A 27465-nucleotide genomic window follows, 5' to 3' on the forward strand; every position below is an offset into this window, starting at 1 on the left:
GCGGTATCTTGGACGTGCTCTGTCAGTTTTCATTCAAATTTGGCACATACATGTACTTTATTAGTCCCCGTTCGGACGCAGTCCGAAAACGGGGACTTATGTTTTGCCCTGTGTCCGTCCGTTCGTCCGTGATCACCTGTATCTCGAACATGCATGGACCGATTAAGTTCAAACTTCACTCATACATCACACATTATATGGGACATGTGCACATGCATTTTTTTCATGATCCGATTAACGATAGCCGAATAGCGGCCATTTTAAGGCCGAAAATGCATCAAAATCGCACATTTTCACCATTCCGGACCCAGATCTCAGTTATGCATGGACGGATTTTGTTCAAATTTGGTACATACATTAAACATAATAGGACCTTGATGCACGTCATTTTTTGGGGGGGGGATCGGGTTCGAAATGGCCGACTGGCGGCCATTTTGTTTTAAAGAATTCAGTTCTGGATTCGTATCTGAGACATGCTTGGATTGATCGAGTTCAAACTTCACACACACAAGGTACATCATGTCACAAATATGTATGTGCATTTGTTTCATGATCTCATTAACGATAGCCAAATGGGGGCCGCTTTAAGGCCGAAAATGCATTGAAATCGCACATTTTCACCATTCCGGACCCGTATCTCAGTTATGCATGGATGGATTTTGTTCAAATTTGGTACATACATTAAACATAATAGGACCTTGATGCAAGTCTTTTTTTTTTCGGATCAAGTTCGAAATGGCCGACTGGCGGCCATTTTGTTAAAGAATTCAGTTCTGGATCCGTATCCAAGACATGTCTGGATTGATCAAGTTCAAACTTCACACACACATGGTACATCAAATGACTTGTACATGTTAGGATGCATGTCCATGACAATTTGTTTCAAAATCTGGTCAAGGATGGCCGATTGACAGCCATCTGACTTTTTGGCCTTACTACTATATTTCCACAATTTATGTACCATTTTCATTCGTATTTGGCACATACATCATACATATCAGTGTGTTTCATAATCAGATCAAAGATGGCTGAATAACGGCTGTTTTTATTTTGGCTATATTACTATGACACTAAACATGATGTAAATAAACAATCTGTTGTATACGCCACTTGGAACTCAAGTTTCAAGGACATGCTCGCGACAACCCCTCCGCTTTAATATGACGAGCACAAAGAGAACTTAACGGGGACTGTGTCATTTTCAATGACTTGTTTCCTTTTGTTTCAACCCAAATTAATCCTGATAAGGCCATTGTCTAGCTCATCTTTGATGTCCATGATAGTTTGCGATTGTTTACACAAGTAACTAGTTAGTGGAGTATGATACAACCCCGCTATTTTTTTAATGTGACTATGAAATATATGCGCACTGGGTTTGTTTAGGTGTAAAAGATCAAAATACGTATTTCACAACCGGAAATTCAACAGATGAACGTTTGACTTCACAAATTTCCCATGTTTTAAATATTAGCAACTGTAACTAGAACAAGATTTTGAGTGCATACAACAACAATTCCTAAGGACTCCTAAGAAATATTATCACAGAGAAAGTGTCGAGGCATGCTCTTCTTTCGATACTATCTTTTCTGTTGGTGTTCGCCGATGTCCGGTGGTCAAAAATTTTGACAGTTTCGGGCGCAAAACCCACGCACTGACAATGGTACCATTGAATAATGCAATCGTCACAAGCAATCATTGATTAAGTCTCATTACCATTACAAATACAAAATTCACGATATTTCATCAGTTCTTCTTCAATCAATGTTATATCTGACAATTTTCCATTAAAGTTCGCCATTTTCAATATTGTACATGCGAGGTACGACTATCGCTTCCGAACATGCTCCGAATATTACCGAATGCTCAAGATTAGCATAACCCATTGTATGAAGGTGTTAAAAGCTAACAAGAACAATGTTTGTGAACAAACATTGACAAATGATCATGGGGTAAAGCTAAAACAATAGCGTCTTGGCTCCTTCCGTTAGTATCTTCCATGACTGGTGCAAGGTACACTATTTTCAATGTATGGAAGGTTGATCCAGAAAACTTTAAAAGATAACATACTTTATTTATTCTGCATGTGAATTAACAAATATTGTTTAATGTGTAACAGTTTAAGTGCTCCAAACTGCCACTGATTAATATACAAACCGACTTCCATCTGCTTAGAGCACAGTTGAGGAACTGTGCTTATGGTAAATTACAATAAAAGATAATATCAATCACAGCTTTCACTACTTAAAGTTCAAGGTCATATTTATGTATGTAATATTTTTTGAATTTGGGAACAAAAGGCAAATCTACCAACACAAAATAGGTTGTTGGAATTATGTTACCAGTATGCTATAACATGCATGCATGCATGCATGTTCTTACTGGCTTTAAATTTACTATTTCAGAATTTGCCAGGGAAACAATGAGTTCTATTTTGATATTTGAATTTTATATTGATTTGTCAATAAATTTATTTAATAGCAAACTACTGGGAGGGTCCCAAACCTCAATTTGTTTATATAACCTCAAATGGTGTGAACATAGTATAAACAAATTAAACCACCATATGGCACCAGTGATCTATTGTAAGCAACTATCAGAGGCTGTGACAGCTGCCATAACTCTTCCTTTAAGCTCAAAATTAAAAATTATCCATAGTTCAGATCATGAGTTGTCATATTAACAAATTTGGATCACTAGCTTTTGATGGTGGGTCTCAGAAACTACAACAAACTTGTGAAAATTGGTGTGTTTACAGTTAAAAGCTTGTTCTAAGCTGTCTTGCCCATTCAAGCCATAATGTTTTTACACCGGACCCCTCCCACTTTTCCACCACTCCCACCTTTCCAAAACCTGTCCATCAACATCCCTCCCACCTTTCCACACCAACCCCTCCCACCTTTCCACATCAACCCCTCCCACCTTTCCACACCACCCCTCCCACCTTCCACTCCCTTCCACTCCCTCCCAACTTCCACTCCCTCTCAACTTCCACTCCCTCCACATTTCCACCCCATCCCTCCCTCCTTTCCGCACCACCTCTCCCATCTCCCATTCCTTCTCATATTTCCACTCCTTCCCTTCCACTCCCTCCCATATTTCCACCCCACCCCATCCCTCCCACCTTTCCACACCACCCCTCCCATCTCCCATTCCTTCTCACATTTCCACTCCTTCCCTCCAACCTTCCACTCCCTCCCACATTTCCACCCCACCCCATCCCTCCCACATTTCCACACCACCCCTCCCATCTCCCATTCCTTCTCACATTTCCACTCCTTCCCTCCAACCTTCCACTCCCTCCCGCATTTCCACCCCACCCCATCCCTCCCGCATTTCCACCCCATCCCATCCCTCCCACCTTTCCACACCACCTCTCCCATCTCCCATTCCTTCTCACATTTCCACTCCTTCCCTACAACCTTCCACTCCCTCCACATTTCCACCCCATCCCTCCCTCCTTTCCACACCACCTCTCCCATCTCCCATTCCTTCTCACATTTCCACTCCTTCCCTCCAACCTTCCACTCCCTCCCGCATTTCCACCCCACCCCATCCCTCTCGCCTTTCCACCCCACCCCATCCCTCTCGCCTTTCCACCCCACCCCATCCCTCCCACCTTTCCACCCCACCCCATCCCTCCCACCTTTCCACCCCACCCCATCCCTCCCACCTTTCCACCCCACCCTCCTTACCAAGCCTTGTATACCCTGCACAAGTGTTTCTGTCATTTATTTCTATCCCCAAATAAATTGTCATGTTATATTAATAACAATATGCAATATCGACTTAGTCATCCATAACATGTTAGTGCCATGCTTCACCAGGCGCATATACAAAACAGATGATTGGCCTTTATATATCGTTTCTAGGCACGATAGCTTCAGACACTGCTTTAGTAATACTGAGTAAGGATTAAATACAAGTCAGTATTCTGGCATCTTCCTATAACAAAACCATTTCATGATTAATAACTTTTTGATATTGATAATTTAATATAGTTTCCTGTTACTACATGGTAACTTAATCCAAAGTTGTAGAGAAAGCAGGGGGTCAACAGATGACTTCAGTCACCACTGTATTTTTCACACCTATATTATTTGTATGGACTTGTTCAGGCCTTGTATTCCCTAAAGTTGAAAGGATACCTATTTTCAAGGTAAAGTTTTATAAAAATTCCTTACCATACCGGAATTGTAAAAGAGGAAAATTTGTATATTTCGAACAGTATCAAGGCAACTTGAGCATAAAAGAAAATGCCTTGCTTGTATATTTCCTAAGATACAATGTGGTAATAATTTCATTGTCGGTGGTATCCATACTCCCACCCTAACTAACCAGACATTCTGCATTCTCCCATAGAAATTGATTTATTCTATGATAGACTATCAATGTGATATAAATAAGATGAATATAAAAATAGCTGCATGCAGCTCCTTGTTCTCTCTTGAGAAGAAAACCAATTGCACACAGTTTTCTCGATTCTAGTCAGGTATTTTAGTTTTCACAAATTTAATGAATATTTCTGTTTTTATTATTTGTCATGCGTCTAATACTGTCCTGAGATTTAAGTATTGCTTGTTGCTATGCTATTAAGTATTGGTAGGCAATTTTATGTTCCATTTACAATAAACATGTTAAATTGCATCGCACATCATGCATGTACTTTATAATAATAGTATCTTGTGCATTAAAGTCACTCTCTGATATGATAGTTTTAAATTTATTAGAATTTGAGTTGACATGCGTGATTCTATCATGTGTAATTCACTTGAAACATGCGAGATATATAATTTAAAGATTTGCCTTTGTAAATCTGTGTGCATAAATAATTTATGCATGTCAAAATCAAAAGCATTAAACTTAGAATTTTTCCGAACGCTAGTAAATGTGATAATTAATAGAAAACATTTCTTGTTTGCATCAGGTTCTTTTTAGTAATGTCTTGAGATTTTTTATAAATATGGGGGGAAAAGTTTTAGTTTTCTACATTCACTGCTGATACAAAAAGCATACATGTAGGTTGAAGCAATAAAAACAACGCGACTTGGTGACTGATATAGGTAATAAGAAATAACAGTTCCAACCTTCAGTTAATACTCAGTACATGTAATGTTTTTTAACTTTGACTACCAGATTGTTAAAGTGGCTACGTGCCCCACCCCCCAAGTAAATTTGAAGGTGCTGCCATGTTAGCATCAGGATATTTACAGAGTCAAAAGATATTTTGAGTGAAACTATAAATGAATCAAATATATTGATACATTTATTTTAGTTTAATATTCTGTGAACACTAACAATAAAATCATAAAATGTCAACTACTGTAAAAGGGATAATTATTCACTGGGTTTTAATTTTGCTTATTTCGCTGACTGGAAAATGCGCTAAATAAAAACCCAGTGAATATGTAAAATTTAGCATAGAACACATTATCTAAATGATAAAACCGTGAATTTAAAACCCACTGAATGTGCCTGAAATGGTAAATCAGTGAAATTTAAACCCAGTGAAAATTAGTCATTTTACAGTATAATTTTAAAAGCAGTGGTAAAACTGAGTAGTTGCCATTTTATTGATGCAATTATTGGCAGTGTAGCATAGATGTGGGAAAGACTTTAATATTCGAGTGCAATATTGGTCGTTAGTTATTGCATGTAGTTATCTATTACACCAAGACTACCGGTAGTCTTAATATTATCTTTAAAACAAAGCATTATCCAGATGTGTCTTAAAGATGTAACACTCCTGATCCACCTCTTCCATTTCCCCATTCATTCCCTTTTTCTCTTCATGTGTTCCATCAGCTTCAATCTCCTCCTACTGTCCCTCTACTTTCCCTGTCCTGACATTCCTTTTTTTCCCTTACGCACCTCTTCACTGTCATACACTTCCATTTATGGTTATCCATTCTAGCCTGGTGTTAAAAACTATACTTGGCCCTGCCTTTTGAAATGTGAGTGATTAGGGGAGATATACAATTGAAAGCTCATAAAAATAATATGAATTGGGAGTGTGATAATTAGCTCTTCTGGGTCTTGATTTAGGCTAGTGAAGTGATGACTTGCCTTTAATAGAAAGTAAAGAAGACTGACTATACATATTAAACCCTTCTTGTCTGTGTACATTAAGATCCATAGTCATAATTAAGCTGTCTACTCATTCCCTCAAGTGTCCCATAAATCCATTGAAACCAGCAAAGAATATTTATTGGTCATTTATTAAACTGACACACAACTTACATTTACCTGCAACATCAATTTGTTATTCCTACATACAGTGTATCATTTTGTAGGTTTTCAAGGAAGATGGTTAATACCATTCCTGATAATTTACATGTAAGAATGTAGCTAATAAGTGATACTTTAGTCATATCTTGTCATGTAAATAAATCTAATAGACAATTACTTACTAATATGTACATTACTGTAAATTACCTTTCTCACTTGAAATTTATTTTTGGTAATTTCCCTGGAGAATTTAATCAGTAAAATTACCTTTTTTTTTCTATATTTTACATTTAACTTATCAAAAGTCAGTGAAAAGAAAAGACAGCCAAAATGTGTTTTCACCGAAAATTAATTTAGCTGGTGGGCAAAATATCAAAATAACTATATATTATAGCATTGTAATATATTTACCTGCATCATATTTACACATCTGATGCATGGCAGAGAAAAAATTTGTACATTCTGGCTAGTTGTCTCAGGCACTCGACTTTTCTCTGGAGATTGTCATTCAGTTAAAGTGGATATCAAGTTGATGGCTCTGTTTGATATATAGTCTTTGGTAAATGAAAAGGAACTACATTGTCATGTACCTTTCTTTAAGTCAGGGACTGTGGGAGAACAGCATTTATAGAAGATTGAATATGATCTGGATATTAATAAATTTAGGTTGGTTGTACATGTCCATCATTAAAATAATTGCAGCATATTTACCTTTCATGTAATTAACCCAACTTGACGGCAAAAAAAAATTAGCAACTTTACTATCTCACTGACCCAGTACTAATGTTGTTGAAATACCAGTCACTTGTGAATACAGTGTTATGAGTGTGATACCCTCTATTATTATACATTTGTCACGGTAACGTAAGTTACAGCGTGCCATAATTTTGCTATATTTTACAGGGTATTTTCATCCTAGCATATGAGGAAATGCGAATTCCAAATATGGAATGATTATGTGCATATAAAGCGTCCTTTAATAATAAAAACAACATGGCTGCCACCAGGATTTGACCGTACTCTGCACAAAGAAGTTTAGTGATTCTGTACTAAACTTTTTGGATTTCAGCATTCCTATGATGTATCCTCGGAAGGAAAAGATGTATAATAAGGTTATTACGAGGATACCTTCAAAGTATGCACTCAGGCAGTACACCATCGCATCGACTTCCAATGCGTTTCGGTCGATATTGCCGATGTACTGTCTTTGTGCATAATTTGAGGTATCCTCGTAATAATCTCATATAATATAAACAATATAATTTACCATTCTGTACTGCTTCCATTCATATTTTTTGTTATTCTCATGATAAACTCATAACGTATTCAACATCAATCTTGTCAAGTAAAGATGTTTCAAATAAAGCTAAAATCATTGAGGATAGCCCCCCCCCCCCCCAAAAAATACTGGTAAAATGAAATCGCTTTAAGCCCAATATGTCAATGTTCCTTGAGGGATATGCAAACATGTATCACAACAAACTGTTTTATATAATGAGACAAGCCTTGTCATGTGTAATTTGAAGGGACTTTGTCATATATATGCTTAATCTCTTAGCAAAGTAATTACTGGAGTGCATTTACTAAGTGTAACTGTAATCAATTTCTCCATGAAAGATGGGCCAAATTGTGTGAGTGACCAGGGATTAATATGAGGTTATTACGAGAGTACCTCAAAATATGCACAGGCAATACAGCAGGAGTATCGACCGACGCCGACGGTGTACTGTCGGAGTGCATACTTTAAGGTATCCTCGTAATAACCTTATTATTATACATCTTTTCCTTCCAAGGATACATCATAGGAATGCCGAAATCCAAAATGTTTAGAACAGAATCAGTGAAATTCTTTGTGTGAAGTCCGGTCAAACCCTAGTGGCAGCCATGTTTGTTTTTATTATTAGAGGAAGCTTACATTCGTAATCATTCCATATTTGGAATTCCTATTTCCTAATATGGTAGGATGAAAATACCCCGTATTATTACGGCTCTCTGTAACTTATGGCATTACATAGGGCTATTTGGAATTACGATACAGAGTAATACATGTATTCCTATTGTGTGAATGCCCATACTTGTTTGCAAACTACCGGGTAATGTAGGCCTTATGACCTAAAGGTTGCACATCCTGGCACTTTCTGGGGGGGTGTGTGTTATACAATAGCAATAATTTCCAATATTATTTCCTCAATTGAAAATTTTCACCGAGTTCCCGTGCTATGCATGAAATCAAATGAAAAAAAAAAGACAAACAAAAGTTGTAGTGTAAAACATGGCATGAGATTGGGCAAACTCAAAACTATTTTTACTGTATTTCCACACTTAATATTATGCTATACACATTTGACGATGGTCAATTTTAATGAAGTAAGGGTATCTCAATGCCATACTCCCCTCTGAAATAGAGGCATTTCCACATTGAACTATAAAAATGAAATTCATGTTCAGAATCGAATCATTTGATTTTTTGTGGCAGTAGATGGGAAAATCACCTATTTCTGAATTTAATGACAAGTGTTTGCATTTCATTGATAGTTTTTGTACTGCTGAATGAGCTGAATTAGGGAGAACACTAAAACTAGGATTATATATACATATGTGCCATACCATTTTTAGCTCCGCTGTCGACTTTGTGGAGCGGAGCTTATCATATGAGTGATTGTACTCCGGCGTCCGTGTCAATGTTTTACTTTTTCGACTTCTTCTTGAAAACTATAAGCCTGAATGCTTTGATACTTGGTGTATATGTACCTTGGGTAGACCTCTCTCAGATTTGTTCATTTCATGATCTTCAATTCTCTAATTTTGGTGAATATTTTTGTAAGGTGTTGAAAATGGATAGTTGTTACTGTCTGAAAATACTTGAATACTGTCTGAAATCAGGAAAAAATTTAAAAGGAATATTGTGGAATAAAAGCAGAAGAATTTGTGTGCCAGCCAGTCCTCTTAAAATCAATTAGAACCGCACTGCTGATCTCATCTTAAGCTTAATTACATGTATGTGCATGAACTATCTTTCAAATTAGTTTGCCTACTCACAGCACATGGATAAATACCTTGGGCTTTGTATGGTAAAGACCAGCTTCATAACTGATCATGTATAGGTCTATTGCTGCAGGGGTGTAGCTATACAGATACTGTAAAATGACTAATTTTCTCTGGGTTTAAATTACCATTTCAGTGTGTTTTATCATTTACCAGTAGATAATGTGCTCTATGCTAAATTGTACATATTCACTGGGTTTTAACTTAGCGCATTTTCCAGTCAGCGAAATAAGCAAAATTAAAACTCGGTGAATAATTAAACTTTTTACAGTATTCAAGTTCTGTAAATATTCATGTTTGGAACGTATTCAACTCATGTGCTTACAGTGGTGTTTCTATGTAATATTTTAATGATTCAATCTACAACAAATGCAAATTGGTATCCAGAAGTTTAAAAATCACGTTAGCTAATATTTTTTTCATCGCTGTACATAAACTTGTGATTGCACAAACTGTAAAATACTTTATTTTCGCTTGGAATTAATTTTCGCTTTTTCGCTGAAGGGATAATTCAGTGAAAAAAAAATCTAGCGAATATAACTTTCTTCCTATATTTCACATTCAACTCATCAAAAGTCAGTGAAATAAATTCCATACAAAATGCCAAAAAAAAAACTTTTCAGCGAAAATTAATTCCAGCTAAAATAAAGTATTTTACAGTAATTAGGAAAATCAGATTTCCTCTATGAAGATATTATTTATAGAATATTGTTAAAGACATGTTATTTATAAGTACTGTGATAAAGCATGCCAGATACGGTAAATACAAAAAACAAACAAATTATATCACTTCAATTGTGTTGAGATTGGCAGACATCCTTGGAATAAGAGTCAAATTTACTTGTGGATAACAATTACAATGATACATGTATATGTAGGAAAGACTCATAATGTCATTAACTGTTTATGCTGCATTGATTTCCCTGCTAAATTACATACTATAAAGTACTACTTTTTCACTTAGGATTTATCTTCACTGCAGGGATGAGTCTGAGAAAATAAAATAAAATCCAATGAAACATTACCAGTACATCCAAATTTCAGTGAAAATAAATGTCATACAGAACAAAATATCTTTTCAGCAAAAAATTAATTCCAGTTATTGTATCAATATTTTTGTATGAATATTAATGGCTAAAATAAATGGATAAAAAAAAGATATGTATTTATGGTCAATGAGTATCGTCACACTGCCATGCTAGTTAATAAACTCTTTTCATGGCATGTGTAAGTTTGACCTTCAGTCAAACAAATATTCCTGTTTTGAAATCCCATGCTGGATTTGGCAACATCTGTTTCTAAATCATGCACTATCACATGCTAACTTGTGATACTATCTGATCTGAAAGTACCACCTATCTTAGTGGTTGGGATATGAACTTGTCTGCTTCCCTATACCGGTAATGTATATTTGGAAAAAGGTGTTTTACCTTGGCACAAATGAGTGAGTTCTTAATTTGCATTGAGCTAGGGAGTCTAGAGCTTTTTTCACTGCAGGGATTTAAATTGCCAGCAACATGTGTATGTACATGGTGCGAGTCTGAGATACTGCATGTTTTTAAGGTATGGAATTCTGTAAATTAAAGGGACACAAGCTGTATTTTCCACCAATTTGTTCATATTTTTTACTCAATCTGTTTTTGATACAGACCCAAATTGACCTGTGTGTTACCGAATGAGTATAGACATGCGAATGTGTTGTCTAACATGAAATAGATGTATGGTAATAGCACAGCAAATAATGTTATACGTTTATTGTACTGATGAATATTAGCTGAATAGGTCATTTTTTGCTTGCTGTGAGATCTTGTGTATCTAATAGGTGTGAACGATTATTTTTTTTATAGCTCAGTGTTGAAATGTTGATCTTCATCGAAATTGACAGTAATCAAATATATGTACATGTATACCATATTATTATGCATGGAAATGCCCATGGTCAACTGAAAAATTCTTTTCCAAGCTCTATAGATACTGAATGAGTCTTCTTATATAGCATGATATCTTAACATTTATTTATTTATTAGCATGCAACATCCCTCGGAGGGGATGAAAAGGGTTACAAATAGGATATTACTATTAGTAAAAGAAAAATAACTACATAAAAAGTAAAGAAACAAAAAGCATAAAAAAAAAAAAGATGAAAATTTGTATACAAGGAATGTGTTACTGGCTTTAATAGTATATGTAGGTGCTGCTGTCTTGTATTAAAACAGTTTTTTAAATATTGTGCTAAAGGAATTTACATTTTCTTGTCATTTTCATTACTAAATTTGTCAAAATTTGGTATACATTTATTAGCTACAATGTAAAGTTTTAATCTTATTTCATTGTAGTGAGGACAATTTAACAGGCTTGTGTATTTGCTATCACAAAGGTAATTTTTGCCCAGTATTGCATCTATGAAAAATTGACAAAAAAAGTATGCTTTACTGTTACCATACAAAGGGCAGTAATTTCTTTACTTACATCAATGAAATGATGAACAATCTTTAAAATTGAGATAATTTATTTTTTCAGTATTGTTTTCAATTCAAATTAAAGAGTTAGTAAATAAATCACAGCTTGTAATAACAGTATACAGCCTTTCATCACTGATACTGTATACACTCAATCACTGCTGTAGTGAGAATTTCTAGGTTTACAGTTTCCTAAAGTCCTTGAATCATTTTCAAATATCTAGAAAAACAAATATATTTAGAAAAACATTCAAGATAACAACTTAACTACTGATTGGCTAGATAGTAAAAACTATGTGCTTACTATTGCAATGTTTAGATTACTAAATATAAATGGGCTACATTCTTGGTTGTGGCCTTAGAACTGATTAGTACTACCTTATACAAAAATATTTTTGGATATTTAGAGTACCAACAAATTTCTACTTCCGGTCCGGTTAGACTTAAAATACACCACGAATATTCACTTTTGAGATGTAATTTTTGGTATCTGTTGGTTCTGGGATATTCAAGCTTCGGCGTCCTGTATTTTGTTTAGTAATTCGAACTTCCCAGTTTGCGTAGAGAGTTTCGCGATTACAAAATCGAAAATGCCTTACTAGAATATAATATGTACAGCTCTGGTCATACATGTACATGCAAGTCTTATTTGGATGATCTAGTTTATAATCAAAGCTGTTTAATGCATGCACTTTCACTGTCATTACAACATGTTACAACTGGATGGACGAGATGCAATCTAGTACCAGTACAGTTTTTTATTTGTTTGGTGGATTTGACATGCCATACAGTTTTCTCAATATCGGTAAAACGTTGCTGATTTTTATAATCACAATCTTTGGTTTGGAGATAAGAACTTGTGTAGTTAGTGTATCGACATGTATCTGAGGTCATCATTTTTGGTTTGTGTGTGATTTTATTATGGATGTGCTTCAAAGAGTCATTAGCTTGACAGTATTTTATTGAAGCTGAACTATTGCTCCTACCAACAATTAACAGGAGATTATCTTTTGTATGTTTATTTGGCCAAATGTTCCATGCTGTGCATGGTTCATTTATAGTCATGCTGATTTAGCACCCTTGATGGTCAGGGCTCAGTCTATAGAGTTTAACTCTGTCAATTTATTGGAGCTACATAATGCGACCCAAGTGAACACATTTATGTGTAAATTTTCATTGATTTGAGCGGTTTGGCTCTGTCATGTATATATAAAATGTGGTGAATATTGTAACAACATTAACATGGATCTTTGTTTTTTTGTTTATTTGTAGTTCAACATGAATTCACCTCAAGAAGAAAAGGCTCATGGTCAACAACCTGACCCAGATGCTATAAAAATGTTTGTCGGACAGATTCCCAGATCAATGGATGAAAATGACCTCAGAGAATTTCTTGAAGAGTTTGGTCCAGTGTATCAGTTGAATGTGTTACGAGATAAAGTTACAGGACAGAGTAGAGGTAAGTATGAAGGTGATGAACTTTGTAAATACAAGATAAATATTGATTACTTGGTGGTTCTTCATTCCTCTTAATTCAGTGGAAATTCTGCTGGGTCATAAGATTAGTGGTGGCGATTAAAGAGAGCATTGAGGAGCTTAGTGCCAGGTGCAGCCTGATCCATCTATCTCTGATCCCTACAGAGGGTGTTATTTGATGCACTCATATTAGAGACAATATGCCATGATAACCATGCTTCAGTGCATGAATTTCAGAATACTCTTCCTTGGGATGTGTTCTAGGAAACTTAACCAAGGGGGTTCCCACAGTGCGACCAAATCTGACCTGACTGCCATCACTCATGTTGAAGATTAATTGTACCCTGATGAATTAATTGAAAAATTATACCAAGATATCGCGCTTTATTTAATGAGGCCCTATAAATGGCAATATACCCATGGTACATCTCACCTATTCAATTGACCTTAGATGCAAATGAACGCCAACATTTGGAACAGTGGACATGATCGCAGAAAATAAAACAGCCTTGTGCCTCTCAACGTGATCTGTGCAGCGCCCCTCTCTTTCAACATGATCTCTGCATCCCCCTCTTTCAACGTGATCTCTGCAGCCCCCCTCTTTCAACGTGATCTCTGCAGCCCCCCTCTTTCAACGTGATCTCTGCAGCCCCCCTCTTTCAACGTGATCTCTGCAGCCCCCCTCTTTCAACGTGATCTCTGCAGCCCCCCTCTTTCAACGTGATCTCTGCAGCCCCCCTCTTTCAACGTGATCTCTGCAGCCCCCCCCCCTTTCAACGTGATCTCTGCAGCCCCCCCCCCTTTCAACGTGATCTCTGCAGCCATCCTCTTTCAACGTGATCTCTGCAGCCATCCTCTTTCAACGTGATCTCTGCAGCCCCCTCTTTCAACGTGATCTCTGCAGCCCCCCCTCTTTCAACGTTATCTCTGCAGCCCTCCTTTTTCAATGTGATCCAGGGCTTTCATTAAGTTTAAGAGTAGAAGGTAAATGTAATATAGTAGGAGGACACAAAAGGAAATTTTTTTTTTTTTTTGTCCGCATTGCACTACGGACAGAGAGGGAGGGTTCTTTTTAGCAAAAATGTCAATATTAGTGATGGTTAGATCGATTTTTAAGCTATGAATACATGGCTTTTGCTTCTCCAAACTGATCTGTTCATTCATAATGGACCCTTTTCAGAGAATATTAATGTGACAGTGAATATTAATACTGATTAATATTATATTAAAATACACACATACCAGTTCGCTATCACACAATATAAGCAGAAAACATTAATTACAATTAACATAATCATTTTAATATAAGTTATTTCAACCATACATGTATGTAAAATCAGATTAACCGGTATTTCCACGACCTTGTGCTCATTTGAAATAAGCATCACAGTCCGAGTCAAGTTCATCATCTGTTCCGTATAGGCATCATCTTCAGACAGACTGAGATCCAACTCCTTCAAAGCTCTCTGAGTTTCACATCTAATTTCATTAAGTACATCTACATGTACAGGATTCAGATTGCTAACTTCATGCTGACTTGGACTACTAGCTGCAACATGAATACAAAGATTGTAAATATGCTAACCAATTGATGATCCAATTTCAATCAAGCAATTATTTAATTAAACTTTAGATTAGAATAATACTTATAATACTTGGTGTGGATGACACTAACAATAACTTTCTATTTATTGTAGAGTAATTATAAATGTATAAATATTATACCACACATGGTAATACAGCACTGGAAACATTACAATACAGAATATAATGATAAATTTATTTGACATAAATTATAAATATCAGACCCCCCCCCCAACCCCAAATAATAAGTACAAATACTTTACCAACACCAATACACCCAACACAATTTAGTTGCAACTTACCCACTTCAAATATTCAATCTCTCAACATTGATTGCATCTAGAAATTAAATTATTAGCGGTAAATGATTAGCGGTAATATAAATCAAAATTGTTATTATTTATATGGCGCCGCTAACAGTGTGACATTGGCGACAAAATATAAATTAAAAGTAGACTTATCACATTCAAAAAAAATAAAAATAAAAGTTGACGTGAACCCAATCCATCCCAAACCCTCTCATGTAGCAGCACTAGCTATCAGAGTGTAAGTTGTTACGGCCGATGGACGCCGGTCACAGCAATTACGTAGCTACGTAAAACACCGGCGTACTAATTAGTAATTGACTTCAAAACAATAAAAATACAAGTGGCTTCCTATTATTTTCTGACAAATGTGATCGAACTCTGACTGTAACAATGTAATTACTTACCCTTGATCCGCTTAAATCCCGAATCCAAAAGGGACTTCTGATTTCCGGGACGTGACAAAGCAAACTTTTTTCTTTTGTCTGCCATTTTGATTTACCGTGGCAGTGCTTTGTAAATAGTACGCGAGTTTTGATTGGCCGATATTACGAAGCTGACCGGGAAAGGATTGCTCGTTTCGAACAATACTCGTTATGGCTTGCACAAAATGTCGCCAAAGGTCAAACTGCGTAAATTTAATGATCACATTGCGTACGTAATTTGTTATATCTAGGGAAGCCTCAGAACGCATGTTTTAGTTCTATGGGACATGATTTTATGGTTTCATCTTCAAAGGAAAAATAAACATTTTGTTTTGATTTTAATAAAATATTTAATAATAAAGTAGCCGGCAAACCCGCAGCAAGTAGGCGGACACTTTGGCCGGTTGCCGGCTGTTAATGAAAGCCCTGTGATCTCTGCAGCCCTCCTCTTTCAACGTGATCTCTGCAGCCTTCCTCTTTCAACGTGATCTCTGCAGCCTCCTCTTTCAACGTGATCTCTGCAGCCCCCCTTTTTCAATGGGATCAAAGTGATTTTAGTGAAATGAAATTACCATATTTGCTTAATTCAATAGAAAAGCACATAAACCAAACTTGCGTTTATTATGTACTTGATCATTACAATAATAATAAACTGTCATTTACCCAAGAACATCCTGCTGTAGAATTTGTATTAGAAGATGCAACTTTTATTAAAATTGAACAATGCATCAGATGTGGTTTCTATTAGATCATCTACACATATGAGAAATGGTGTAATTTTGGTTTTCAATTATTCTCTAAGAATGGGTGGGCCTTCTATTAGGGTTGCGGCTTCTAATAAAAGATTTTACGGTACTTAGGAGCATGTACGGTACACTGTCGCAGGGGAGTTTGTTGAAAGCATTAAATTTGTAGTAGGTACAACAAAGAATGTCTTCTTTTCTTTGAGCTTGGGATTTAGTTTGTACATCAGGTTATTTTGAAGGTTTTGTCTTAATTACTGATTCTGCTAAGCATCTTTATCCCTCGTGCACCTACACGCTGAGTTAGCATAGTACGTAGTTATATAACGAATAGTGGATGATTATTTGAAATCAAATCATGTTTGAGTTGAATCACCTCTAACAATGATGCATCACTATGCCACTTGCACCGCAAACCACCAGGCATTTCTAGATGTTAGAGGAGTCAGGGATTCAGTTATCCAAAAACTAGTTTAGGACCTTTTGTCCAATTAAATTTATTGGAAAACATTTTGTCTAAAATGATTAAATAAATTTGGAACATTTTGAAAAAATAGAAGTGAATTGCATCTGAATCTGTGATTAACATTCATTGTTTTACACCCAAAAATTCAAATGATGCTAATTGCTATTTTGGACAACGTTCAAAACTAATTTTGAGACGGTGAACCCCCCGAGCATCAGGCATTTTCTTCATTTCTCATACACTCGCTGTAGACCAAATCAATATTATTACATATTTATCATACTTGGCCATATCGGATCATTGAAGCCTCTGGGTATAGACAGAAAATTGCATCATTATAAAATACATGTACATCGTCTTTAGTCTACTCATTTTCTGAAAGATTTGCAGTCAAAGCATATATACAAGGCAGAATTCGATATGTTGAAAAAACCCTGATAGACTAGCTGCTCTGTGATTGGTCCGACTGTTTGGTTAGTTAGGGTTTCAATCAGGTATAATCTTCTAAGCAGCTTTGTATTGATTTATTCAATCTAATAGAACTTCAAACTGGTTACTTGCGCTAGCTGCACCTAATTTTAAGATCAAAACTTGCCCTGGACTATTTGAAATTACGAAGGAGAAACATCCTACTGTTTGCCATGCAGTGTATATCATGTATTGTTTTATAGTCACTGTTTTTATCCTGTGGCGGGCACGATACGCTCCCTTTGTGCCAATAAATTGATGAATTATACCCTGTATTGTATAAGATATAAATACTATTTTAAAGGTCATCAAAGCATTGATTAATGTCTTCATGCCTCTCTGAATTTCACTTCCTGAACAGATGAATTTCATACAGTGGCATCATGATCTATCCACAAAAAATTACTTTAAATCTATTGAATGCTTTATCTTTAAAGTGGGAGGGTCGTCACCTGCACACCCGCAGGAATTGAGTCCCAAGCGACGATAGCAACATGCGCTAAAAACACAAAAGCTCTTGGGTAGACGCTCGTTTGTAAACAATGACACGCTATGGCCATCTGGCGCATGCGTAGATGACGACTCCCTCGCTTTAAAGTTTTACTACCTATAGTTTGACCATAGACACACCCATATGTATATGGTGTATGTGCTACTAATACAAATATGGTTCACTAAATGAATGGCAGATATAACTTGAATCTCGTATTTTTGTCATCTCTTTTCGACAAAACCAGGTTCGAAAATTGTGATTGCTGCTAAATAGACAATTTTTCATTTACTCTGAGATGCATTGTTGTGTGTGAAATCAAACTTGAAAACATGACAAACAAAGTCAAAAAAGAGGGAGTCAAAAAATACGAAACTGTGTTTCCATGTTTATTTGATGGTCATTTTTGACATCTCAACATTTTTTGAAAGATCATTTTGACATTGAACAATAAACAGAGGAATTTAAATTCTGATCATTTGATATTTGTGGAAGAAGTTTGATCCAGGCATTTCACACATTATGCGATTTTTCACAGTGAAATGGAAAATCAGAGATACTGAATAACGAGGCGCATAAAAGCCAGCAATGTTTTCCTTTGATTTTCAGTACAACAGGCTCACCCTGTAAAGTTGTTGATCCTACCTTTTTAACATGTTGTGAACTTGCCATACCATTTTATTAGATTAAATACGATATAAATTTTGTTGTCCACTTGTGGAGCAGTTGATGAATTCACCATACTATCAAAATAAAATATTCATCCCTAAAAATGTTTTTTTTTCTTACTTTATATCTATGCAGGTTGTTGTTTTGTTACATATTACACAAGAAAAGCTGCGTTACAAGCTCAGAATGCTCTACATAATGTCAAAACGATGCCAGGGGTAAGTAATTGCATCTTGTGTAATATGATCAATGTAATCTGTTTTTCAATCTCAATCAGCTTGGAGCTTGTCTCTTGTAAAACATCTGCAATAGGATTTGAGCTCCTCTCAACTATGAAACTTTACCATTGTCATGTTGTGTGTATGCCACTCCTCGGTCTTAAAATATCTTTTTTTTTTATGTTTATATTTTTGAGGGCTTGAAAAGGTCTAGAATACTAAAATACAAGGAATTTCTAAATTGCATAATAGTGACATGCTATATCAACACTGAAGTTGAATTTTTGAGTTTGTTTTTTCCAAACTCATAAACTTTGATGCAAAAATAGGTCTCAAATTTAAAAAAAAACAAAAAACTGGAAAAAGTCAGAAATTTCTCGTGCTGAAACCTTAATGAACCCTGACAAGGATAGCTTCTGTAAATTTTCCTGTGAGTGGAACGTTGAACTACCATATACTTACAGCTCTGTATACTAGTAAATCTCCATATTTTCTTTGTGTTCTGTTCCAAATTGAGATAAGCAATTTTTGGGCTGGGAAGACTTGATGTTCAGTTTTCAACTTAGTTGTCCGAATTTTGCTTTCTCAGGCTGTACGTATAAAGTCTAGTCCTAATCCTAGTTTTAGTACCAGTTTTAATTAATGCACCATATTCGTACTTGTCTTGGTAGCTTGCCTACATTTAATAGCATTGTCTGAGTGACTCTGCAATTGGCATTCAATCCTTAAGCAATAAATGTAATATTACTGTCAAACTGATTGGGTTATCAACGTATTACTGTATTCATTCTACTACTATGGTTACCCAAGCTATCTAGGTGAAGTTGTATTTAGAATCTCAATTAACTAATGTCTGTATTCTAGAAATCTACAATTCGCAAGAAAACTAAAAAAGTAAAAATAAGTTTGAAATTCTATTTTGAGTTGGTAAATCTCCAAATCAAATCGCATGTTCGGCAGTAATCAACACATCAAATATTAACATATTCCACAACGACAACAAGTGGGTATAATATAATGGGTGCTGTGTTCTCCTCTGCCCCTCTGTTGGCCTTTCCTATCTTCGTGTCATGCTAGTTCACTTTCTGCACATGTGATAAAGAGGCATTCGTGGCTCATACTGCTGTCCTTTACCTACCCTGTAACTTCAATGAAAGAGACTAACACTGAATACTTTATTGTTGTTGGGGTAATTCTAACATCATATGTTTTCTGTGTTTGCAGACATCTCGTAATTGATCTTTAAACTTAGACAAGTAGTTCAGCCACCTCTAGTGACTCTGTTCTTACTCCATCATCAGTATTGTATCAAGATTTGTAATTAAACAGTGTGAACCTGATCCTTACTACTAATTTATTACTCTGACCATGTCAAGATAACTGCATCTGAGCTGATATCCAATTTATATGTTAAGTTTCTAAGGGTTCAACCATTTGAAAGCATCGGGGGGGTGGCTTGAAGACTAGTCAAAAAACAAAATTTGTAAGCTAGACACCGAAAAAAAAAGTGTGCAAAGGTTTACAGGGCAACAATGTTAGCACACGCAAGATAAATAAAAATGTTCAGATAAAACACCATGAGAAAAAAACTGTGCAGGTCATACTCTTAAATGATTTACTAGTAAATGGTTTACCTCTAAGTTTATCCCTGATTACTATAAAACACTGAAAAATCTGTCAAAATTAGGAAGTTTGCTAATTGAGGTTCTTCTACAGACTCTAATGGTATTAAAGACTGAACATTTTGTGTAAATGGCCATTAGCATACATCTTTCAGATTTTTTTTTAAATTCATCTGTTACTTTCGCCAAAATAAACTTTGTTGTCCAAAATAAACTGGGAAAAAATGTTAGGATGCTATACTTATTCACACACAGCACCTTGACAGCAGGAAAATGTATTTGACCAAAGATGAATTTTGGGGCTGTCTGCATGCATGGAACTATAAACCACAGGAAGAACAACCACTTCGTTTCCTTTGAACTATGATAGTTGCCGCGATGTCGAATGTTTATTTTGACTGTTTATTTCGTCGCATTAAAAAATAAGCCGATTTACGCAAATGAACGTTTATCTCAGGCTATCGGTCATTTTCGGAGTCAATCGAGCGACTTCAGGATATCACGTGATCGAGTTGTTTCGGTTATAGCATAAAAAACAATGGCGCCAAGACAAAAACACTGATAAATGAGCGACATTCAACGGGGAAAAAAAAACACATTGCCACTTCTGGCGATCGAAGGGAAACACGGAATATGTCGGGATATCTCAACAACAAACAGCATACCAAACCCCATGTTTCGCAAACTTTCGCAACCTTATTTTTTCGAGGATTGAAAAAAGCAATAAATAATCTAAAAACGACATTGAAAATTATGAAAACTCGCTAAAACTCCGACCCGTTGCATGATTTCCGGTACACTGAAGGTCACGCTGCAGACCGACTTGTTTGCGCATGCGTAGTGAATGAAATATTTTACTGCGCAGATATGAATTTTTTTTTTCAAGTTTTCTGTTTCCAGCAAAGCGGTTGATACAGGCGTATCGGCGGCAACTAACATGGAGTATGACTAATGTCGTGGAAACAAAAGCGAAAGCACTGTAAGATAAACTAAGACAAAGGTTTTTTTAATCCTCTTAGTTTCGTTGTTCTTCCTGGGGTTTATAGTTCCATGCTGCATGTAAATGAAACTGTACACGTACAATGTATATGGTGTGTTGCACAGTTGGCATTTCATCATGTGTGTTTACTCACTTGGTACCACAAGTGCATTGAAAGGACCAATTGACACATGCCTCTTTAGTTAGCTACTATTGGAATTAACAAAAGAATTAGTGTATGTTTAACAGCAGACTATTAGTTCATGCATCCCTCCTTAACCTTTTGAACCAGTCAGCTTTTTCATGTTCTACAAAATGTACCCATGTGATTTAGTAATTATACAAAGTGATTACATTGACCAAAATGTACTGTAAAATCTGTATTAGAAGCCTCGGCTTCTATTAAATTGGTACAATGCAACAGAGAGGATGCAGCTTCTATTAGAGCATCTGTGTACACATATGAGAAATGATGAATTTTTGATTCTCTATTATAAAAAAAGAATGGGTGCGATTTCTATTCGGGATGCTTCTAATACAGATTTTACGGTAGTAGAAGTTGATGCTACCCTGATGTTGCCTACTGAGTGGTATTCTCCTTCAAACCTTGTTCTACACCTCTTCCTATTTGTAAATGTAAATTAATGAATTACAATAGCTTAAAATGTCAACAATTGTTATTGAAAAATGCACTAACATGTTGAACCAGTTATGAGGTAGAAAAAATGTCACTTCAAAGGGTGAAAGTTCATAACGACATTTAGTTTACTAAGTTGTTCATCTGTCTTAAAAATGTTGCAGTTGTCTCAGTATTTAAATATAAGTGACACACATTTACACAAAGTACTGTTAAATCTGTATTAGAAGCCGCATCACTAATAGAAGCCGCACCCATTCCTTTTGAAAAATTGAGACCCAAAAGTTCATCATTTCTCATATGTGTAGACGCTCTAATAGAAGGCGCATCCCCTCTGTTGCATTGTACCATTTTAATAGAAGCTGCAGATTTTACAGTATTTCTAGCAAGAATTGGTTCATAAAGTTGTTCATCTGAATCAAAAATTGCTCTGGTATTTAATGTAGTATTACTAGTCTTGGGGGGTGTTTAGACTATACCCAACCAGCTTGATACCACCAGGTCAATACTCTCTCTAGTGAGTCACAGAGTATACTCCTAATGGCTCGTGTAATTTCATCTCCCCCAAGAAAACCAACTGTATGTGGTGTATGTCAGCTAATGAAGCTAAAATTAGTACATGCTCTCCTGCAGGGCTGGTCATGTCAGCAGTGCTTGAACCAAATTAGAACAAACTCAATGCACAATATATATTGGATATGCTGTATTTTCTCTATTAGTGGTGCATGCATTTATGGAAATCGCATTGGTGTTTCTGTGGCCAAAATAGGCAATATTTTGATGATTCTGTATACAACAAATCTAGTTTGTGGTTGTACATTGTATTGTAGATACAAAGTTTTGTGTCGAATAAATTGTCGATAGATAATTTATATCTTTTTAGTTTTATTGACCATAGAGCCCAAAAAGGAAATGTCAATGTATCTTCACTGTGCCAATAAAGCAAATATTGTATTCTATTCAAATACTAGTAAGCAAGTACAGACGACCTACACAAAACTTAGCTATTGAAGAAATATTTGTAATGTATAAAAGTTATCAAGTATGGTGTGCTTCGTTTGTGATGTACAAGAGTCTGCAAGATATCCAGTATTTTTGACTGATTTCCTTTTCCCTCTATATATAATTTTTTGTTTTAAACCAAAGCTGTACTTTTATAGAACTGATGATTTTCATAGAATGTTCTGTTCTATCTACAATGTACATACATTGCATGATGTTCAATAGATCATTTTCCGTTCATTACGAGAATCACGCGTTATGCGTGAAATCGAACGTAAAAACAGAACAAACAAATGTCATAGCATTGTCGTGGCGTCAAACATCGCGTGGGATTCGACAAACGCGAAAGTATTTTGGGGGACATTTCCATGCTTAATAATGTTCTGTCCACATTTGATGATAGACAATTTCGATTAAGTAAGGGTATTCGAAAGCAATATTCCTCTGTCGAAGATCGGCCGGTCGATGTGAGCTACGAAATAAAGAAATTCGAGTTCAAAATCAAATCGTTTGATTTTTGCGGCAGACGTCCGACGCGCATCTTTCATGCATCTCGCGAGATCTCGCAATTGTACGGTAAATCACTTATTGCATCAAAGGCAATTGCCTTGATGCCAAACAAACTTGTCTTGGTGGTAATTGATATTGTTTATTAATATTATTCCTATACAATTTGATCAATATTGGCCTTAAAAAAATTGGTTTCCTGTACATTCTGAAATTCAAGCAGTGTACATGCATATACATCTCCTGGCTGTTCATTCATCCACGTAAATCTATTCAGTGAAACCAAAACATGCCCCCATTCAGCATGCCACTGGTTTTGCAAAATCAAAACTATTTTAATTTAGGATTTACAAGTGAGACCAGCATGAGTTCAGTTAAAAGATCAGAATTCCAGTGAGCCACTTTAGTAAAACACAGCTCCCATGCTGTTCATTGGGTTGGTATTTCTTTCCATTTACAACTTCACTTGCTTTATTCTATAATCCCTTCTGGTTTTTTGATCAATTTATAAAAACAAGCCTTCACAAGATCATAATGTAAAGCTCCTGCTCTGCTTTCAGCTGCAGGAAGCAGACATGTGTTATTGGGAGTCCTCCTGGCCATGTTATTTGTGAAAACAAATGCAGATTGCCACTTGTAACCATCTGTGGTTTGTACTGCCCTCAAAGCTTATTGTTGGTGACATTTGAAATACTGTAGAATACTTTATTTTCACTTGGAATTTATTTTCGCTTTTTTATATACTTTTTTTCCTATATTTCACATTAAAATCATCAAAAATCAGTGAAATCAGTTCCACACAAAACGCCCAAAAAGCCTTTTCAGCGAAAATTAATTCCAGCGAAAATAAAGTATTTCACAGAAGTTTCATTTATTTATAAGAGATGTAAGAAATTTTGTGATTTGATACCTCGTGTTCAATCTATTTATAGTAATGCATATTTTAATATAGATGCAAGGCCCGAAATTAACAGTAGTCGAAGCTTGCAAACTAACAATTTTTGTACCATCAGGGTATTATCATTAGTATTCAAACTGGAATTAAAGACAAGTGAGTGATGGTAAAGTGTTTAGCATGTTTGCCTCACTTCATAGTAGTTGTGGGTTTGATTACTTGGTGCTGACTGTTTACTCAGCAGTATAAATCAGTTTAGAGTCTCCCCTGTCTTTGAAACCTGCTGTATTGGGTTTGCGAAATCGTTTGTAGAGGCACTTGCAATTACTGTAAAATACTTCATTTTCGTTTGGAATTAATTTTTGCTATTTCGCTAAAGGAATGATTCAGTGAAAATAAAATCCAGCGGATATACTGTTTTTCGTATATTTTACATTCAACTCGTCAAAAATCAGTGAAAATAAATGCCATACAAACACCCAAAAAGTCCTTTCAGCTAAAGTAAAGTATTCTACAGTATCACAGTACTTAGTTTGGGAGTCTGGTTCGCATTGGCAATACAGTACTTGGTTTGGTAGTCTGGTTCGCACTGGCAATTAACACAGTACTTGTTGTGGTTTGGGAGTCTGGTTCGCACTGGCAATTAACACAATTAGCACCAAAAACAAAACAAAATTTCGGAAGACGTAAGTAACTGCAGTGCCTTCAAATTCTGGAATTGGAAGTTTTTAAAAAATATGCAAATATATTTATATAATTATGTACAAGTGTCCTATACAGAATGAATATGGCAGAACTTCAAGTACCCCAAAAAACAGAATACCTAACGTTATCATATGGCTTCCTGCATTAAAGTTTAGTTTCCCAGCCTGGCTCTCAAGGCAAGGGGAACTGACAATGTGCAAAATAATTTATGCTTCAAATAATGCATCAGTCATCGCACCAAGTGATGTTTGAAACGTTTGTTTTTTTCACTTGCGCAACTCTTGTATAAAATACATTGTTTGTTTACTCAAAAATTCTAGCACATGCTGAGACAAACACAGTAATGTGTATTTGTTTGGTGTACCTAAAAACCAGAGATCAGTTGTGAGAGCTGCTATGTCGCCGTTGAAAATTAGTGCAAGCTAAATTTGACTGTAAAATGCTTGAATATCCTCAACTGCAACCACATGGCACAACTTTTGCTCATTACTTTGGCACTGTCAGTTTGTAAAACTAAACCTTAATTTTGATTCCCCTCTTGTATTATTAACTTAGAAGCAATGTCAGTGGGACATATTAACCTTGTCATAGTTGCTGGCTAGACTTCTTCCATATTTTACATTTTATAAGTGTAATACTATATAAAACAAATCCTGACATGGAATTCTGTGTATTTGTCATGTCAACATAACATAATGTCAGAACCAATATTAATAAGGACAGTGCACAGATGCACCAAAGCTCAAATAATGAGAATCACGATTTTCCCCCAATTAGACTGAAAGAAAAAAGGTTAGGATAAAACTACTTTTTAACAATTCAGACTAAAAATTCCAAAAGAATGAACATCAATTGTGGATTTCCTTAATGGTCAGGTTCTTGGTTGTGTGGGTGGATAATCAGTGAGTACTGTAAAATACTTGATTTTTGCTTTGAATTAATTTTTGTTATTTTCGCTAAAGGAATGATTCAGTGAAAATAAAATCCAGCGGATATACTGTTTTTCGTATATTTTACATTCAACTCGTCAAAAATCAGTGAAAATAAAATCCATATAAGACACACAAAAAGTCTTTTCAGCGAAAATTTATTCCCAGCTAAAATAAAGTATTTCACAGTAAGTAGGGTTATTGGAAAGGCTGCGACATAACGTTTTTGTGCTATTCATTACTACATTAGGGACAGCCTCATTTCTTCCAGAGAGAAATTTGCCTCATTTTAGTTAGTGAGTTTATATTGGTAGATCTGTATTGATGCGAGTGATGTAATATGTGAAAGTACAGTACATAATGCATTACCCTGGTAGCACAAGTGATGGTTTTATAAATGTGATATTATGAGGAAAACCCATTTATTCTCCTAACGTGCCAAGCGGAAAATTAAGTTTTTCAATGTGTGACATCTTAAGTCTATTCTCCAGTGAGCGAGTACACACTGAAATGTTACTGTAAATCATTATATCTTTTTTACTTTAAAGTCATTGACTGATGCACTGCAGAACTAGAATATTCAGTGTTCAATTTTCGCAGAGTTGATGTTGCAGGAATTTTTCACCAGTAGTCTGGCACCTGAACATGCTACCGTGTTCTAAACCTTCAGCCAATTTGAAGTTCAACTTTTGAAGTTATAGATGAAATCATTTTTTCAGTTTCTGACAACAGGATATGATGTCATACTTTATCCACAATCCTTTGCTGAAGAGTCTAATGGTGGACTTCATGAAAAAATGAAAAAGTTAAATATCTAGAAAATGAAAAGTAATATGAAAAAGCTGTAAATTGCATGTTCTTACATTTGCCGAGCTCTTTCGTCTGGGAGTATTATGTTGTTAGACTTGACTTTTCCTTTGGCCTTTAATAAACTAACTCATTTAGCTGTCAGCGAAATATGCAAAAATACAACCTACCGGTAGTGATTACAGTAAAAAAGATGATTAATTAAAAAGTGAGGATAATGTTAGCAAACTTGCAGCAAAAATATTTACTGCATTAAATTGACAATGGAAAACCAGACAGATTATTAGTTTAAACATAAACAATAGTGCCCCATGATTCCCTGGTACAATTCCTTTGATTGATTTCTTTCCTCTTTCAAAAGACAAAATCACAGCAAAAATCACTGACTGAATGATGGACTGTGAAATATTTGATGATTCATCCTTGTTACGAATAACTTAGGCCCGGAGGACAGGAACAGTAATGAATTAACAAACATCAAAACAGTATTCAGTTGTGTCAAGCAATTTCAATTCAAAAGATTATTGGACATGCTGAAAATGTATAGGAAATATCTGAGCACAACAGAAGACCACAGTGCTGTATATTCAAAACGTTTCATGATTTTTCCTTCAATCTAGAACATTTGTCATGGTAACATGGTTGTCAAAGGTGATGCATACTGTAAATAGCATAATTTTCACTACTAAGAATGTTTGTGATTTTATGCTATTTATGACTGTGTCGTGTGACCCCCGGAAATTTTCACTGTTAGAAAAATTTATTATTTGCACACTCTTAAACTTTACCCCACACAAAATTAAAGCGGT

General features: G+C 35.6%; 2 protein-coding genes across 17 annotated transcripts in view; one reads left to right on the forward strand and one right to left on the reverse strand.

The window, feature by feature from the left end:
* Positions 1 to 27465, forward strand: part of LOC100371114 (CUGBP Elav-like family member 1) — a 161463-nt gene that overhangs the window by 96969 nt on the left and 37029 nt on the right. For all 16 annotated transcript variants that reach the window (XM_085506416.1, XM_085506418.1, XM_085506423.1 and 13 more), the window contains exons 4-5: positions 13002 to 13188; positions 18491 to 18573. In XM_085506416.1, the coding sequence (XP_085362542.1) occupies positions 13002 to 13188; positions 18491 to 18573 (270 nt within the window). The remainder of the gene's footprint in view (positions 1 to 13001; positions 13189 to 18490; positions 18574 to 27465) is intronic.
* Positions 14009 to 15586, reverse strand: LOC146735525 (uncharacterized). Its single transcript, XM_085506261.1, has 3 exons — positions 15502 to 15586; positions 14480 to 14754; positions 14009 to 14164 (listed from the first exon to the last, which is right to left on the reverse strand). The coding sequence occupies exons 1-3, from the start codon at positions 15584 to 15586 to the stop codon at positions 14009 to 14011; spliced, it is 516 nt and encodes a 171-aa protein (XP_085362387.1).

The sequence above is a fragment of the Saccoglossus kowalevskii genome, chromosome 12, assembly GCF_978046115.1.
Source record: "Saccoglossus kowalevskii chromosome 12, keSacKowa6.1, whole genome shotgun sequence".
NCBI classification, from domain to species: domain Eukaryota; kingdom Metazoa; phylum Hemichordata; class Enteropneusta; family Harrimaniidae; genus Saccoglossus; species Saccoglossus kowalevskii.